The following is a 17,516-nucleotide window of genomic DNA, read 5'->3' on the forward strand; positions in this document are numbered from 1 at the left end:
ATGATGGACTCTAGGATTTTCCCCACTACCGACGTCAGACTGTCTGGTCTATAATTCCCTGTTTTCTCTCTGCCTCCCTTTTTAAATAGTGGGGTTAGATTAGTTACCCTCCAATCTGTAGGAACTGTTCCAGAGTCTATAGAATCATGGAAGATGATCACCGCTTCTCCTTCTGTCTTAACACTGGCCAGGTGACAGAATCTCCATGACTCAGATCTACACACAGAAAATGAAGAATGTGTGAAATAAAATCCCAGCTGGAATTGAAGCCGACTAGTCACCTAACCAGTTAAAGGAAATATCTGGGGGCACATTGGGGGAGGGAGTTGAGGCATCGCCGAATTATTGAGATACAATTTGCGGCATGGCCTCCCTCATTGCAATAGGAAGTGAATAGTGTCCGAAATGTCAATGCAAAATTCTGCAGGGCCTACAGCAGCTTTATAGAGAGAAACAGTCAAAGTTTTATTCGGTTTGGTTTATCAGAACTGGAAAATATAGGTACAAATAGAACGGATTTTAAGCAAGTACAAATGCAGGCTAAGGCGGAAGCGCACAAGTATCAAAGTGATATGGTGTAAAGCAGGAGAGGTTAAATGACAAGGGGGACTGTGTCCCAGGAGAAGAGCTGTGGGATGGTACAAGCAAATACACAAATGGTAGTCCTGATGAAGGTGTAATTAGGAAATCCGATTCATCAGCAAACGCTAACGGCAAAAATGCAAAGATGAAGCATACAAAGGAAAAAAAAAAACAGTGCGCGGAGGTTAGGCTTGGAGATTGTCGAAAGGAATCTGGAATTCGGAAAGCTAAAAAATACTGGAAGCTATGCCTTGCAGTACCACGTCACCGCCACTAGAGGGCACAGAGCGTCTACATCTGCTCAGTGTTGGGGCGAATTCCAGACTCCAGATTCCAGATTCAGACTGTTAATAGCTTCCTCTCACCCTCCTCTTCCTCCTAACCCTTGTGTCCTCATGGGAGGTTGTGTCTCCAACGGAATCACCACCCTAACCTGTCTCCGAGAGTTTTCACCCCTCACCCCTGGGCAATGGGCAGGAATGTATTCCATCAAAAGAGCCCTCTGAATCACAGGAGAGTTCTCCTCATGAAAAGTTCCAAAAGGTCACTCTGTCCACTCAAATGAGCAATCCCAGCAGTCAATAGAGTTTGAGCGACAAAGCTGCGACTCTGAACTCAGCTGCAGTTTTAAAACCCGCACCAACAAGCTTTCTCTTAAAAAAACGGAATTCCCTCCTGTCGTAAATCATGCCCTGAGCCGTCTGGCCATATTATTGCAGTGATATGGGGAGTTGATTAGCTGATTTTCCTTTCAAATTGGTATTTAAATAACGCAGACAGGTTCCAGACTTTTTGACACGCATGTCAGGAAAATAAATAATGTTTTTGGAATTTACTGTAAAATAGTGGTATCTGTGGCTATATGTGTACGTGCTTATGTGTGTGCGAGACTTAATTGGATCAAAGGCAGCTGGTCTGAAGGCGTTGATGTATTAGAGCAAGGTTTGAAATGTTAAGTAGGTAAACATGAGGGAAGCTTAGAATGGAAGGTGTAAATGGACATTTGCATTTTTATATAAGTTATATTAGCTTATTTTCTAAAGGGGGAGTGAAATATTAGACCTAGCCAGGTGAAGTTCAATTACTGGTAAAATTGGTACTATGATAATATTTTATGATCAGGGAGGTAAAGTCCAAAGGCATAGAGGAACAATGGGAATTTGAATTCAAAGTGGAAATATGTATAAAAGAGATAACAAGGATAGTAACGAAAGACAGAAAAGTAAGAAGCAAAAGTGGAAGGCAGAAAAAGCAAAGGCGAAAACAAATGGGGTCGGAGTACAAAATAAAGCTAAGATGACTAACAGGGTTAAAAAGACAAGTTTAAAGGAATTGTATCTTAATGCGTGGAACATCCGTAATAAGATAGATAAATTAACAATACAAATAGATATAAATAGTTATGATATAGTTGCAATTACGGAGACATGGCTGCAGGGTGACTAAGGATGGGAACTGAACATCCAGGGTCATTCAATATTTAGGAAGGATGAACTCTCATGCGCCATTCAATAAGATCATGGCTGACCTTCTTGTGTTTCGATTCCCACATCCCCATTGTTAGGGGGAACACAGTAAGAATTTATTGAAAGAGAATTACTTAAAATCTCCAGGCAGCCAGTTCTATGCCAACAATGCACATTAACAGTTAAAGGTCACGAGATGAACCTTGCACAGCCTTAGGGCCTGCAAACAACAGAATGGCCTTGAACTACCGGACTGGAGTCAGAGAATAACAACAAGATAGATTAAGTGTGCTCTTAAGGAAAGGACAGATCGGGAAAAGGTCTCCACAACGTGAAAAAGGATGTATGTTATATGTTGAAAAGATTGGAATTAAAATAATGTTCCTGTATGTGATCAGTTGGGGAAAAAATAAGCTGTATGGTCTTAATTTGGCAGAGTGCTACCTCAAGCTGCTTGAGCTGGTTCTCTCCTTGCAATTTCTCGAATAAACGATCGTAACCTGCACCGAAGACTCCTGTGATTCCTTTGTCAAAGCTACCACAACACAATCTATTCCCGATAACCTTTGATTCCCTTGCCTAACAAGAATCTATCTACCCTTGCCTTAAAAATATTCGATGACCCTGCCTCCACCACCTTTTGAGGCAGAGAATTCCAAAGTCGCACAACCCTCTGAGAGAAAAATATTCTGCTCAGCTCTCTCCTAAAAGGGCGACCCATATATTTAAAACAATGATCCCTATTTCTCGACTCACCCACAAGGGGAAAGATCCTTTCGACGTTCAACTAGTCAAGCCCGTTCAGGATTTTGTATACTTCAATCAAATCACCCTTAAACTCAAGTGGAAAGAAGGCCACTCTGTCCAACCTTTCCTCATAAGACAACACGCTCATTCCAGGTATCAATCTAGTAAACCTCCTCTGAACCGACTCCAATGCATTTATATCTTTGCTTAAATAAGGAGACCAAAACTGCACAGAGTATTCGAAGTCTCACCGATACCCTATATAACTGAAGCTTAACATCCATACTTTTATGTTCAATCCCTCTCGTAATGAAGGATAGCATTCCATTAGCCTTCTTAATTACTTGCTGTACCTGCATACTAACTTTTTGTGACCCATACACTCGGACATCTAGATCCCTCTGCACCTCAGAATTATGCAGCTGTTCTCCTTTTAAGGAACACTCCTGCTTTTTGTTCTTCCTGTCAAAGTGCACAACTTTAAATTATCCCATTTTAAACTCCATTTGCGAGACCTTGTACATTTTAGCTCAGGCGAAGAAAAGCAGTGGAGCAGAAAAAAAAAATTTCAGTTTTCCTTTTGCTCCTTTAAAAAACAGGCTTTCACCATCGATACAGTTAGAAATATGGTGATCTGACACCTTCCTGGGGTGGAGATTCTGTGAAGTGTTCAGATGCCGCTGTGCAGTCTCTGGGCGATTCCTCCCTTAGTCACTGACCTGATCTGACAGCCCCTGTTGACAGGAAGCTCAGTTTGAGCAGTTCTGGATCAATAAGGCAAACAGAAACAAAGGTTCATATCATTAACTAAAAGACTGGAAGACGGAGGGTTAAACAATTCCGAGTAAAAAATGGAGACGGGGATGAGAGGGAACAGACAGGGAAAATATACAGAAGGGTAGAAGGTCACTTAAGGTTTTATATGGTGCATTTCTAAAATTAATTTTTTATTACAAATACGAGTTGCCAATATAATGCTGCAAGACCTCACTTGCTCCTGCTGATTGTTGTGGTTTATTGCAGTTTTGAATGGCACCTGTGGCTCTCACAGTCGAGATGGAATTTTGCTTGTGCATTACTAGTGTGGGAGCGCCTTCTAGTGACACTCACTGCAGCTCCCAGTGCAGGTTCTTGTGCGGGTTCCGCTATATCTCTGCAGCGGCGTGGTCTTCGTGGCACAGAAATACACAGCAGTGTCGAATATCAGGACTTTCCTAATCGTTAACTCAGTAATTTTGTCAGCATAAACATATGTGGAAGAGAATCGCTCTCTAAAATCGGGGTTCCGTTTTCCTATCCTTCGTAAATATAAAACAGACACTGCAGAGGCTGCCCGGGCTGCTGACTGCACCGTGACACATAAGGGCTTGGATCGGTTGTTTACAGGGTGCAGTTTATTCCTTTCCTCTTCAATCGTCATTTCAGATACCGACTGCTCCGATGAATCTTGATGGCTCCATTCTGACATAGACAATGACAACATTTATCATTACATCATCATAACAAACATTTCTCCTTCAATAATGTTTGGATTAGGACAGACCAGAGGGAGAATGTTTTCCTTTTACTGGGAAGCATTTAATTACTGAGTGTGTTATAATAATGAGTGGCTTGAGATAGTTTCACATGATGTTCCCTGAGTCTGTAACTCTGCAGTCCGGGGAAATGTTCTGTCAGGGTAGAAATGGGGGTCGGTTCCCCATTGGACTGCTGATCCAACCAATGTCAAACAGGGAAAAGCGGCAACAACCTTTCCAATAAAGCAGAGCAGACAAGGCGGGTCAGAGCGGGAATAGTGAAAGGAAGCAGTGGGCTTGGTTGCCGCAGGCACTGTTGCCTCATGCGGGATTTATCTACAAAGGAACTGAACTCAATAATAATCACACCTTCGAAAAATAACTAACCTTGTCTCTCTGCAAGAACGGTAGTTTAATCCTAATTCCATATTGCAGGCCAGCACCACCAGTGCCTGGGTTAGGAAATTATTCACTCGTAAGCGAAATCTTCATCAGTGATATGGGTTGAATTCAAGCCTGAATACATGAACAGCCGGGTTGGAGTGGTTCAGAATTAAGGTGCAAGTGTTTATATTAAAGATGAGAAAAAGTAAATGTGCACAGTTTTCAGAAAATTCTGAAAACAATAGCGGTAAGGAACAAAAAGGAAGGGAAAGGTGTCATAAACCCCCCAAAAAATGGGGTTAAGGATATCATGGGTCGATTTGTCAATTTCATATCTATTATAAATGTAATGTGCAAATCAAAAACTAATATAATTTTGCAAGTGGACCCTCAGCTGTTGCTCTTTTTGAGTGCTGTGTTCTGTTGCAATTTTCAGAATCTCCCTGTCACTCTCAGTGTGGAAATTGAATTACCGGTGTGCGCGCCCCCTGGTGAGCACTGACTGGAACTGCCAGTGAGTGGTTTTTGTACGGAATCCCCTGTATCTCTGCAGCAGTGTGGGCTCCATGGCACAGAAATACACAGCGCTATCGGGGATCAGTGTGTTGTTGATCATTAGCTCGGCAATCTTGTTACTTTTATCAAACGTAGAAGAAAACCGGTCATTGAGGTCAGCATTCCTTTGCACATAATCTCCAACAAGACGAAACATGTACATTGGAGGTTTCCCGCGGTGATGACTGTACCAGTGAACATAAGGGTTAGAAGAGCTTGTTTTCAAGGTGCAGGTTAATGTGACATTACTTTCCTCTTCAACCTTTATTTCAGCAGCCGGTTGTTCCACTGTGTCTTGGCGACTCCATTCTAAAAGAAATAATAATAACAACGGCAATCAGCATCAGCCTCCTATTGATCAACACAATTATCATCACCACCATTACTATTATTTTACCAAAAGTAACACCTGAGTTACAGCAGTCAGGATGAGAATGGTGTTTTACTGGGAAGGAAGTACTTACTTAGAAGTGAGATAATGATGAGGAGCGGAGCGAGACGGTTCCCCATGATACTTCCTGAGCCTGTAACTCCGCAGTGTGAGAAATCCTTTGTCGGAGCAGAAATACAGATCCCCGTCTCATTGCACTGCCGATCCAGCCAATGACAGGAATGGGCCAGCGGCAGCAACCTCTCCAATAACACAATCGGGTCAGAGCGAGAGCAGCAAACGGAAGCTGTGGGCGGGGATACCGCAGACTCAATATTGAATGAAGTGTGCGGTGACTCTCAGCTGCACCTGGAACTGGTGGAGCGGAAATAGCGACGGTTGAATCTCCGGAAGTCTGTGAGCACCCTGCACCTGCTCACTGTTCAAGTGAATGAGGACAAATAGAGTGGGAGGGGCATGAAGAGACGAGAACCACTGAATCTTCGAGCACCGAATGAGGCCACTCGGCCTATGGTGCCCGAAACTCTTTGAAAGAGTTATCGTCACATCATCATTACTTGCATTTTGTTATTAATAATGTTTGGGATACGGCAGCGAGGGGAAGAATGAATTTTTACTGGGAAACATATATGTATTGGGAAGTGAGATAATAAGGAGGAGTGATCTTAGATACATTGAACATGAAGTTCCCTGAGTCTGTAACCGTGCTTGTCCGTGGAAATGCTCTGTCAGGGTAGAAATGGAAATAGCCTTCCCACTGGACATCTGATCTAACCAATGGCAAATAGGGAGAAGTAGCAACAACTCTTCAGCAAAACAAGGCAGACAGGGTGGGTCAGAACGAAAACAGCAAAAGGAAGCTGTTGGCGGGGCGACCACGGACAGTATTGTCAGACGTAGGATTTATCTACAAGAAACTGAGCTTAATAATAATCACACTTCGAAAATTATGTACCTTTGCCGCTTTGTAACAACTACGGTAGTTTGATCTTCATCCAATATTGCAGGCCAGGAGGCTCACAACAGGAGTGTCAGAGTTAGTAAATTTTCCAATAGTGAGCGAAATCTTCATCAGTGATGTGGATTGAATGCAAACCTGAGTACATGAGCATCTGGGTTGGAGTTCTTCTGAATTAATGCACAAGGGAGCAGAAAAAGCTGCAAACGTTTAAATTAAAGACTGGAAAAGCAAATGTGCACAATTTTCAAAAATGAGTAAAAAGAAGGGTGGTCATGAACAGATAGGTAGGGAAAGGCGTTGAAAGCGATAAAGAGGGGTTAAGACTCCTTAGGAGTTAATAACAATGACAATCAGCAGAACAATTGGTGAATCTATTATAAATGCAATGTGCAATCACAAACAAATATGACTGGGAAAGTGGCCTGGCCCTTTCCTGTTACTGAGCGTTGTGTTTTGTTGTAATGTGAAGAGTCTCCCTGTCGCTCTTACTGTGGAAACTGAATTACCGATGTGTGCGCGCCCCCTGGTGAGCACTGGCTGGAACTACCAATAATGGTTTTAGTGTGGAATTCCCGATATCTTTGCAGCAGTGTGGAGTCCCTGGCACAGGAATACACGGCGCTGTCGGGGATCAGTCTGTTATTGATCGGTATTTTGCTTGGTAATCTTGATTTTTTTTTAGACGTAGAAGAAAATCGATCATTGAGACCGGTGTTCCTGTGCATATTCTCGACAATAAGACGAAACAGGTACATTGGAGGTTTCCCGGTGCGCTGACTGTAAAAGTTTACACAGAGGTTAGAATCACTTGTTTTCAAGGAGTAGGTTTATGTGACATTGCTTTCCTCTTCAAACGTTATTCCAGGAATCGGCTGCTCCACTGCGTCTTGGTGGCCCCATTCTAACACAAATAATAACAATGACAATCAGCATCAGCCTCCTATTGATCAAAATAATCATCATCACCGTCATCACTGTTATTTTACCAACAATAGCATCCGGGTTGCAGAGGTCAGAAGGAGAACGGAGTTTTACCGGGAAGGAAATACTTACTGAGAAGTGAGATAATGATGAGGAGCGGAGCGACACGGTTTCCCATGGTATTTCGTGGGTCTGTAACTCTGCAGTGCGATAAATCCTCTGTCGGAGCAGAAATACATATACCCATCCCACTGCACTGCTGATCCAGGCAATCACAGGAATGGACCAGCTGCAGCAATCTCTCCAATAACAAAATCGGTTAAGAGCGAGAGCAGAAAATAGAAGCTGTGGGCGGGGATACCGTAGACTCAATATTGAATGAAGTGTGCGATGAGTCTCAGCTGCACCGGGAACTGATGGAGGGGAAATAGCGAGGGTCGAATCTACAGAAGTCTCTGACCATTCTGCACCAGCTCACTGTTCAAATGACTGAGAACAAGAAGAGTGGGAGGGACAGGGAGGCACTAGAAACATGGAATCATAGAGCACCGAATGAGGCCACTCGGCCTCTGACGTCCGAGACACTTTCAAAGGATTATCCGGTTCGGCTATCAACGCCCACGTTTTCTACATAGCCCGGCATTTTCCCTTTCTAGTTATATACAATTTCCTTCTTAAAGATGGTGTTGAATCCCCTTGCATCACACTTTTGGGCTCTGCCTTCCAGAGTTTAACAAATCCCAGTGTGATAAATTAATCGAATCTTTCCCTAGCTGCTTTTCCCTCTAAATCGGGCCGCTTGTGATATCCAACGTTCCGTAATTGGAAACAGTTATGCGCGATCTACACTAACAAACCCACATAAATCTGAAAACCTCAGTTCAGTCTCTCCTTTACCTCCTTTGATTTAAGGCGGTCTTGTGGCCAATGGGTATCTTACCCTCTTCTGAATCCTTGGAAGGAGGGCGCAGTGTTGGCTCAGTAAGTTTGAAGGCCTGGACGGTGTTCAATTCCTGTTCCAGCTGGGGTAGATTTGGGGCCTACCTCCTTGTTCTACCCGAGGTGGTGCAGTGGATCGGACCTGCCTTCAGGTCGAGGATTCAATAGAAAGATATAAGAAGAACCCCAGTTTAACTAGACTATTCACATATCTGACTATATTAAGTCTACTTAATGACCCCATTCTAAACCGGATTGAACAGAATCGACCAGCAGAGGGCGCCAAGCCCAAGCATGTTCTTTAGAAAGTCACGTGAGACACACCATTTGGAATCATATCCTGAGTGAGGCCACAATGGGCCTGGCCCCCTGCAGTGTGTGGGTGGAACAATGGGCTGAAAAGAGCCCGGTTCCCCTCCCTCCTCAATCTCTGGTTCATTCCCTTCCCATTCACTGAGAAAGATTCACTCAGACATGTTTCTGATAATACTGGCCGCGTTGTTGGACAGTAAGTATAGAATTAGCTTCATCAAGACAGTTTAGCAGATTGATGCAAGCTTGCTGGTTTTGAATTTAAGCACGTTCATTCAGATAGACACAGGTTTCGATCGATCCTGTTTAACTTCCTGCTCTTTTGTTCCTCAGCGTTCACAGGCGGACTACTTGCAGATCCAGTAACTCAGTCACCGGTGGCATTAACCGTGTTAGAAGGGGCCTCTGTGCAATTCGATTGCGAATATACAGACCAGGTTATAGACAACGTGCAATGAAATCGGCAGAAACAGACACAACCTCCAAGCTGGATAATTACCAAAGTGGCAGCATTCAAAGCAGACAAAACATCAGCACAACATCTGTTGGCTGCTGACCAGTCTAAGAAGAATGGCTACCTCAAAATAAGCAGCCTCAGTGCGGGGGACGAGGCGGTCTATTACTGTGCAGTGAGGCACACCGTCGCATAAAAGCCAAGACCCCGTAGAAAGAAAACCTCCGCGAGTTTTTTTGCACCGAGTCTTCTTTGGTGCTTTTATCAGCGGGGTTAGTTTGATCCCAGGCGCACGGAGAATAAAGGTTAGGTTTTTTTTTGATCAAACAGTTGCATTGCTGTCTTTGTCCTTGTTCAAATCAACAGAGAGCCGGTTCAGGAATTCTTGAGAATTATATCAATGTCTCGGCCTACGTCTCCTCAGTAAATATCTCAGAACCTACCCGGGATACTGATCTGCCTAAAGGCAGAGAAAGGCATCGTATGTGGGGTGATTGTAGATTAACATTACTTCCAGGGACTTCAAATCCGACGGACCCTGGGACACTCACTGTGTGTCACTCGTTCCTGCAGCAAAACATGGAATAAGTCAACGTCTGGAATTGGATTTAACACAAAAACTAGACAACGGCCCTTCAAATATAGACACACCGAACAGTACGGTGGGTATTATCGGAAAGCACAATGGGGAGAACATGTTGTCTGATTCAGACTTGCACAGAAATTAACAGAATTTTACAAAGCATTTGACCCTTCGCTGATATTAAAGAGTAAACCCAAATGAGGAGAAGGTTTCACTTATTCGGTGGCCGAGGGGCATATCCAAGGGAGAGTGGTGTAAAACGCTCAGCTCCCTGATAACTGCACGGGCTGCATACTTTCCCGATCGCCCCGGCGGGTTTTGTACGGTCCTGAATGGTCTTGAATAAACTCTGTTTCCATTGCTCAGAAATAGTTGACGGTGTCTGTCACTTGAGTGTCGCTAACATTGAGAGTGCTGCTTTTCTCTGCTGAAATGAGCCGTGATCCTATCCTGATCACTGGTACCACTCGCCAGGTGCTGCACAGTTCGGTCCGGGTATTGTCTGTAGAAGTGTAGGGTTCCTCCTCCTATTGTCGTTGAACAGGTCAGGGATGCAGTATCTCCCTCAGTAAGAACTACTAACTCAGGAGGCCGTGATACCTCTTCACTGCCCCTTGCATCTGAGAAGAATGTGTAGATATACCGCAATTTCATTAAATTAATACCATATAGCGCAATGGAATAAAATACAGCACAATAAAGAACAACTTTATACGTAGTACAAGAGAATACAATAAAACAAAGTGCAATTTAGCTGAACATAATGGACCTGAATCGTGAGATAATCCTGTCAGGAATAGTGATCACACTCACACGGAGGTAAATATAAGAAACCCAGGGAGAAAATCACTAAAGTGAAGCTCAGCTTCATGTCGGGTCCTATCGACTATTGGGAAACAGCTGTCAGTTGACCTCAGGGCAAGAGATGCTCCTTCGCCGGCAGCGTTGCTGGACATCAAACTGAGCCATACACCAGTTACACAGTGTCGGTCAGACCTGGGTGTCTGGGAATTGTGATCACAAAGTGAAGCTTTTTGGGAGCTTCAACAGTGATGTTATGTGGTGGACAGGACTGCGCATGCGTAGGAGCACCCGTCTGGGTGACGTCAGAATGCGGACATCTACCACGCCAGTCGAGAGTCTGAGTGACGTCAGTCGGCGGCCTGTGTGACGTCAGCCAGTCAGGTTCGAGAACCGGAAACATCCTTCCCGGAGCTGATCTGAACATAGAGTCCTTCGTTTAAGGGAATTAACAGCTGATCAGAAACAGGAAGGGCAGTTTACCCTGTAGATTCATCTGGTGATGGATCTGTGGGTCGGATCGGATTCTGCGGTTTGTTTTCTCGGCCGCTGCTGGAAGCAATTGGTGACAGTTTGATCCGAAGTGAATGTGGTTTCCTCTCGGTGTGTTTTTGAGCGGCTGACAGCGCTGCTGAACTTTGTGGCTGCACCTGCCCGAGATTCGATACAAACCCAACAGACAGGAGCTCCCTGGCACAGCCTAAAGTACGGGAGTGGAGATCCTTTTCATCATAAACTCCGGTTCTCATTCCTGCTTCTGATCAGCTCTTTGATTCCACTTTCTCCGCTCAGGGAGGGTTGACTGCCTGAATCGTACCCTTGCTGTTCTCTGTCTCACCGATTGCCTGCAGACAGGAGCAAGATCGCCTCTGTGAATACAGTCCGATCTGGCTAAGCCAGTACAAGAAAAAAGAAGTCCTTCCATATACTATCGTAGGTGAAAATTAAAGCAGCTACTTCTCTTTCTTTCTTAACTTTCGAGGACTGTATCTACGTGACAGACTCTCCATGGCTCAGAAATGAAATATGTATTCAAACAGGAAATAATCAGGTAGGATTGTGTTCAAAATTCAGATTGAAACCGTATTTTGTAAATGAGATGAAATGTGCTTATTTCAATCTGTCAGAATTGGTCCTGCTCCCGCCCCATACAACCGAGATGCTGGGTGACCGCATTGCCGTTGTCCGCTCTGTAAAAGGGAAGCTGAGATGAGGACAACTTCGTTCCAATTTGCACCCTCAAGAATCCCCCTTCATTCTCAGGGCCTTCTCATCTCACCTACTTGTGCCCCCTGTGGTGCTTTAAGACCCGTAGGTTCTCTGTGAATGGAAACAGCCCGAGCGGGGCTATAATCAGTGTCCTTACAACAGAGATGGTTACAAGGTTTGGGACAGGGTTGGGGAGGGGGGTTGTGGGTGGGTGTGTGGGTGGGTTGGGGGGGGGTGGCAATGCATCCTCCAGCCTTGGTATTGAAAGGTGGAAACACTGGTTTGTGAATGGTGTCAGAAAGGATTAAACAGCTACTGAAAAGCAGCAATGAGCACTGAGGGAGCTCCGTGCTCTTGTTTTAAAGGGCGCAATCATTATCTTGTGAAATGTATTCATTTTCGATATACCGCCCTGAAGCAGCAATATAAAACCATAAAACCATAAGACATAGGAGCAGAAATTAGGCCATTCGGCCCATCGAGTTTGCTACGCCATTCAATCATTGAGTTTCTCAACCCCATTTTCCCGCCTTCTCCCCGTAACCTTTGATCCCCTTACCAATCCAGAACCTATCTATCTCGGTCTTAAATACACTCAATGACCTGGCCTCCACAGCCTTCTGTGGCAATGAATTCCATAGATTCACCACTCTCTGCCTGAAGAAGTTTCTCCTCATCTCTGTTCTTTCCTTTACTCTGAGGCTGTGCAAAAAAGGGCGGGTGTGACTGGCAGCTGTGGGATTGGAACCCTCGCCCCCGATGAGACTGAAGCCTTAATCCAGCGCCTTACACCGCTCGGCCACGTTACCAGCTGTACCCCGGTTAAATATACTCTGATCAATTAGGCAATATCTGCCAGCTTTGATCAAATGAACCGAGGAACGGAGACTGGAGATGTAGAAAGGGCTGCAAAATAATTCAGACAGGCAAGGGAAGATTATTTATTGGCAAAATGTGAGTTAACGCACCACAAACTAATTTGTGAATGCATCTTTTAGTATACTTGTAAGTTAAAATCAATCAATATAATTCCTCACTTGCTCCTCAACTGTTCTTATTGAGTGTCTTGTTTTGTTTTGATAATTTATTAATAACTGTGTGACACTCAGGCTGAGCTGTTGCTTCCGTTTATTGCCGTGTGTGCGCCCTCTGCTGTACAATAACTGAAACTCTCATTGAGGGTTTTTGTACGGAACCCGCGCTCTCTCTGCACCACTGTGGGCTCCATGGCACAGAAATAGACAGCGGTGTCGGACAGAAGAGTCCCGGCGATATTTAAAGGAACTGTTTTGTTTCCTTTGTGCAAAACAGCAGAAAACCTGTCGGGGAAATCCTTTGACGTAACTCCCGTGATATATATCTTCAATAAATTTCTCGGAGCTTCCCGGGGATACTGGATGTACCAGAACAGAGTTCGAACAGCAGTTGTAGAGTAATTGCAGTTCAGTCTTATGGCCTGTCCTTCCAGAACCGATAATTCAGAGGGATCCTGGGACACTTCATCTTTGCTATTGGTTCCTGAAACAGAGTACAGAATGTATCAAATGTCTGGGTATGAATATGACCCATGGACAGACACTAACCATTTGGACATTGACTCACCGGGCAGCAATACCAACATTATTAGTAACGAGCAGTGCGACAACATGGTTCCTGGTTTAGAATTCGACGGAAATAACACAACTTAAACAGCACCTCTGGCCTGCAATGAAAGATGAAAGACAGATCATGCACAGACTTCATTTATTGGGAACCTGAGGGGCGTTTCCCAAGGACATGATTGGTTGATTTCTCACAGCTGGCAGCAATTGGACACCAGTGAGTGTTAGTTGTAGCCCTAATGCTTTATCTGGCTGTTTCTGTGGCACTTCCTGCCTGTCTTTCTGGGTGTCACCGGCTCCCCCATCGTCCAGATGTCTGCCCGGCTCCCTCAATCGTCTGGTCTCTCTGTGAGTCAATCTCCCCTCCCTGTCTCTCTCTCTCTCTCTTTCTACCTCTGAGCCTCTCTCTCATTCTACCCTGGTCCAGGAAAGTACACAGTGAAGAAAATCCAATTCTTCCCAGTCTCCCATTTTAACGAGTTCCTCAAATTAAGTTTTCCATTAGTGCGAAAAGTTATAATAGACAAAATATAATAACCTCAGTTCTGAAGGAAGTTTAAAATAGAATCAACTGCATTTAAATCCCACAGTATATCATATAGGTATGAATCAGGAGTCATATTTACATCCTTTCTTTGAGTGGACGTGTAAGAGACCGAATCGTATGAGGATCTCCGTGTTTTCATAATGTTTAAAGTGAGCATAATTTAACAGGTAGGACTGGGATATTAAAAAATAAAGGGAATGACAGGATTCAAACTGATAACGGTACTAGTCCTGTTTTCTTCTTGTCTTGTCTTGAAGTGTTGCAGATCTGAGCGATGGAGATTCTGTGACTCAGCGGGAATCCTCACTCACACAGACAGAGGGAGAAGGTGTCACTTTAACCTGCACCTATACCGACGATGGTTATTACATATACTGGTGCCTTCCAAACCCAGGCAGACAGCCGGAGTTTGCAGTCCGGAGGCAGACGGGCGGCGGTTCTGAATTTAAGGCGGATTTCGCTCAGAGCCGGTTTTCTGCTACAGTCCAGCAGTCAGACACGTTGGATCGATTGACCATCCCGGAGCTGCGGCTGTCTGATACCGCGGTCTATTACTGTGCACAGAGTCTCACAGTGATGGGAACGATTGAAAACCTCGTGCGATAACTGCTGCCGCATTCTGGGTCACAGCTGCGGTCTGCTGAGACCTGTTTTTAACAGCGGGTAAGACACTGACACCTGAATTCATTCCTATGCGCGCAGACCCCAAGCACAATCCACATAAACACCATCTAAAATCACTCACATTGAATATTGATTCGGTCTGATTATTGTGTTAACTGTGTGGGCGCAGAATCCTGCTGCTTATTTGGGAACCCTGGGAACTCACCGTTCCTCTTGAGAATACAACACCCTGCAGTTGGCCTGGAACTAGACATATCTGTCTGCCGCTATTTCGGAAAGAACTCAAGGCTAAGGAACAGATAATGTTTTGTTTGAAATATCAGTCTATAGCGTAAACCAAAGCCCAAAAGGAGAGGAAACTTCTAATAATTATAATAAGCTGATTAAACACCTCTCACTTACACATGTTAAAACAAATAACACACAATGTAAACAGGGTCTTAGAGGTGATTGTCAGGACACGATTCGAAGATGCTGAACAATGATTAATAGAGTAAATAATCTGTAAACACAGTCTTGGTGTGCTCGAGGCACAGGAACAGATGACCAGAAAACCTATTGAGTGTAAAAACCTGATTGAAAGCAGTATAAGAAAGTTTTCCAGAAGCACTGGAAGCGCTTTGGAGAAATCTGAACACTGGATAAAGCTTTATGTAAATACAAAGACTTTATCTTTTCTCTCTGCGTGACCCGCAGTGTTTTATACCCGCTGCTCTATTTGTTTGTCGTGTGTATCCCCTTAACGGATGAAACACAATGTCAAATATTTGGTGCAGCTTCTCTGTTGCAATACCTTTAATTTACAAAATGGTAGAGATTCTCTAAACGCATTTTTGAATTATGTTCACAATATATTCAACGTTAATGGAACAGAGGAACCCTTCCCCGATGCTGCACCTGATGCTCTCAACTTGTTGCATATCTGATGTTATTTGAATTTAGCACATTCTGGTGTTTCATTTCGGTTTCTCCCCACTCTGTCCCCCTATTCCGTTCACCTTCCCACATTGCGGCAGTGTTCTTGTACGGGGCTCCCTCTGGTTCCTGCCAATGTGTCTCTCAGCCCGCAGTAATACACGCCGCTGTAGACAGCCGCAGGTCACGGATGCTGAAATTCCCTTCACTTTTCGAAGAGTCGAGAGAGGCAGAAAATCGAGTCCCCACGCCCTCTGCTCTGAAAACATCTCCATACTTAGCGATGTAGATTAAGATTGTGGGGGCTTCGCCTCGATCCTGACGGTACAGTTGTAAAGAGTGTGAATTAGCAGTGGTCGAATAGCTGTAATTAATGGTCACCGAGTCTCCTTCAAACTTTGCCGCTGTAACCGGCTCCTGTGAGACCGTGTCTGCAGCACTAACAGCTGGAAAATATAAATCACAGAACTTTAGCTTTTTGTTACTTTATTTTGAATATTAATATCAAGGTAACGGTAGAAATGGATTGCAAGTAGAGGGAAAACAAAATTAAAGTGGAGATTATTATGACACTGTCACGAGCAAAGTGAAAATTGTGCAATTTGGAAACTTGCCATTTAAGAGAGCTGCAGCTGTGAGGAGTGAGGAAAAGGTAACACCCAACATGTTTACAGAGCTGCTGGTGGATTTGAACACAATGAGTTAAAGCTGAGCTGTTTTAATTGAGAGCTGAAAATATGTTGAGTAATATCCGACCTCGCTAACGATTGATTCCTTCCTGACAGAGCCAACAGGTGACACCCAATCAGCCCACAGCTCCTTTGTCCTACATTTCATCCAATCAGCTCACACTTTCTTTGTTCTCCAGTCCATGACATCAGAGTAAGCTACATGGAATCACTAGAAATTGTTCTGACAACAAACTAACTGGACTGAAGAATATAGAAGAATAAGAATAGAAGCTCAAGTGGATCATTTGGTCCTTCATTTGGTCCTGCTCCGCATTTCAATAAGATCATGGTGGAGTTACTTCATATCCACCTTTCTATGATATCCTCAAATCCCTTATTTTCCTTATTTTCACAAATCTATCGGCACCGTCCTTGAAGATACTCAGCTACTGAACAATTACGTCTGTGTACTCAAGAATAATAACAAAACGGGCATTCAAGCGGAGTTAATCATTGAGAGGGAACAGTGATGGGTAATGGTTAATCTTGTTCTGATAACAGCACCAGAATCTCCTATTCAGAGAACTGCTCGGAGACCATGAAAACGAGTAGAAAGAGAGATTTTACATAGAATGACACACATTCAGCTCTTCAGAAAGAGATCATTAGGGCAAGCTGGCCTTCATAATGTGGTTTTGGTTATATTAGGAGTTCACAATCCAGGTCACATATCTGAGTGACTGAGAGGAGGGGAGAGTGCCTTCGCCGGTTTTTGTACGGACTGACTGCGCCTCTGTTACATTGTGGGCACCAACGCACAGAGATACACGGCAGAGTCAGACACACGAGCCCCGGCGATATTTAAAGGAACAGTTTTCTTGTCTTGATCCAAATCAGCAGAAAACCGGTCAGGGAAATCTGGAGACGTATCCCCTTTCCCCGTGCCGTATTTTTTCAGTAAATACCTCGGAGCTTCCCCAGGATATTGGATGTACCAGAAGAGAGTTATTGAAGGGTATTTTGCTGTGTAACTGCAGTTCAATATTACGGTCTGCCCTTCCTGAAGCGTTAATTCAGGCGGATCCTGGGAAACTGAATCTTGGCCACTCGCTCCTGTAACAACATATAGAATGTGTCAACGATCTGTGAGTAAACCTAACCCATGAAACACACACTGACGATTTTAGCTCAGACTTACCGGGCAGCACGACTATTGTTATCAGTAAAGCACACAGGGAACACATGGTTCCTGGCTCGACAGTAAACAGCACACTGTTGAAAATATGTTGCTGCTTCTAGTCTTATATCAAAGAGTAAACTCAGCTCAACGGCAGGT

The 17,516-nt window shown here is 44.2% G+C and overlaps 1 gene segment (V, D, J or C); it reads left to right on the forward strand.

Annotated features, from left to right (window-relative positions):
- The first annotated feature begins 11,632 nt into the window (after positions 1 to 11,632).
- LOC144697699 (T cell receptor alpha variable 18-like) lies at positions 11,633 to 14,576 on the forward strand. The segment is given in 2 exon segments: positions 11,633 to 11,664; positions 14,228 to 14,576. Coding segments are annotated over 2 exon segments (381 nt in total).
- The last annotated feature ends 2,940 nt before the right edge of the window (positions 14,577 to 17,516 follow it).

The sequence above is a fragment of the Cetorhinus maximus genome, chromosome 23 (genome assembly GCF_964194155.1).
Source record: "Cetorhinus maximus chromosome 23, sCetMax3.hap1.1, whole genome shotgun sequence".
In the NCBI taxonomy this organism is placed as follows: domain Eukaryota; kingdom Metazoa; phylum Chordata; class Chondrichthyes; order Lamniformes; family Cetorhinidae; genus Cetorhinus; species Cetorhinus maximus.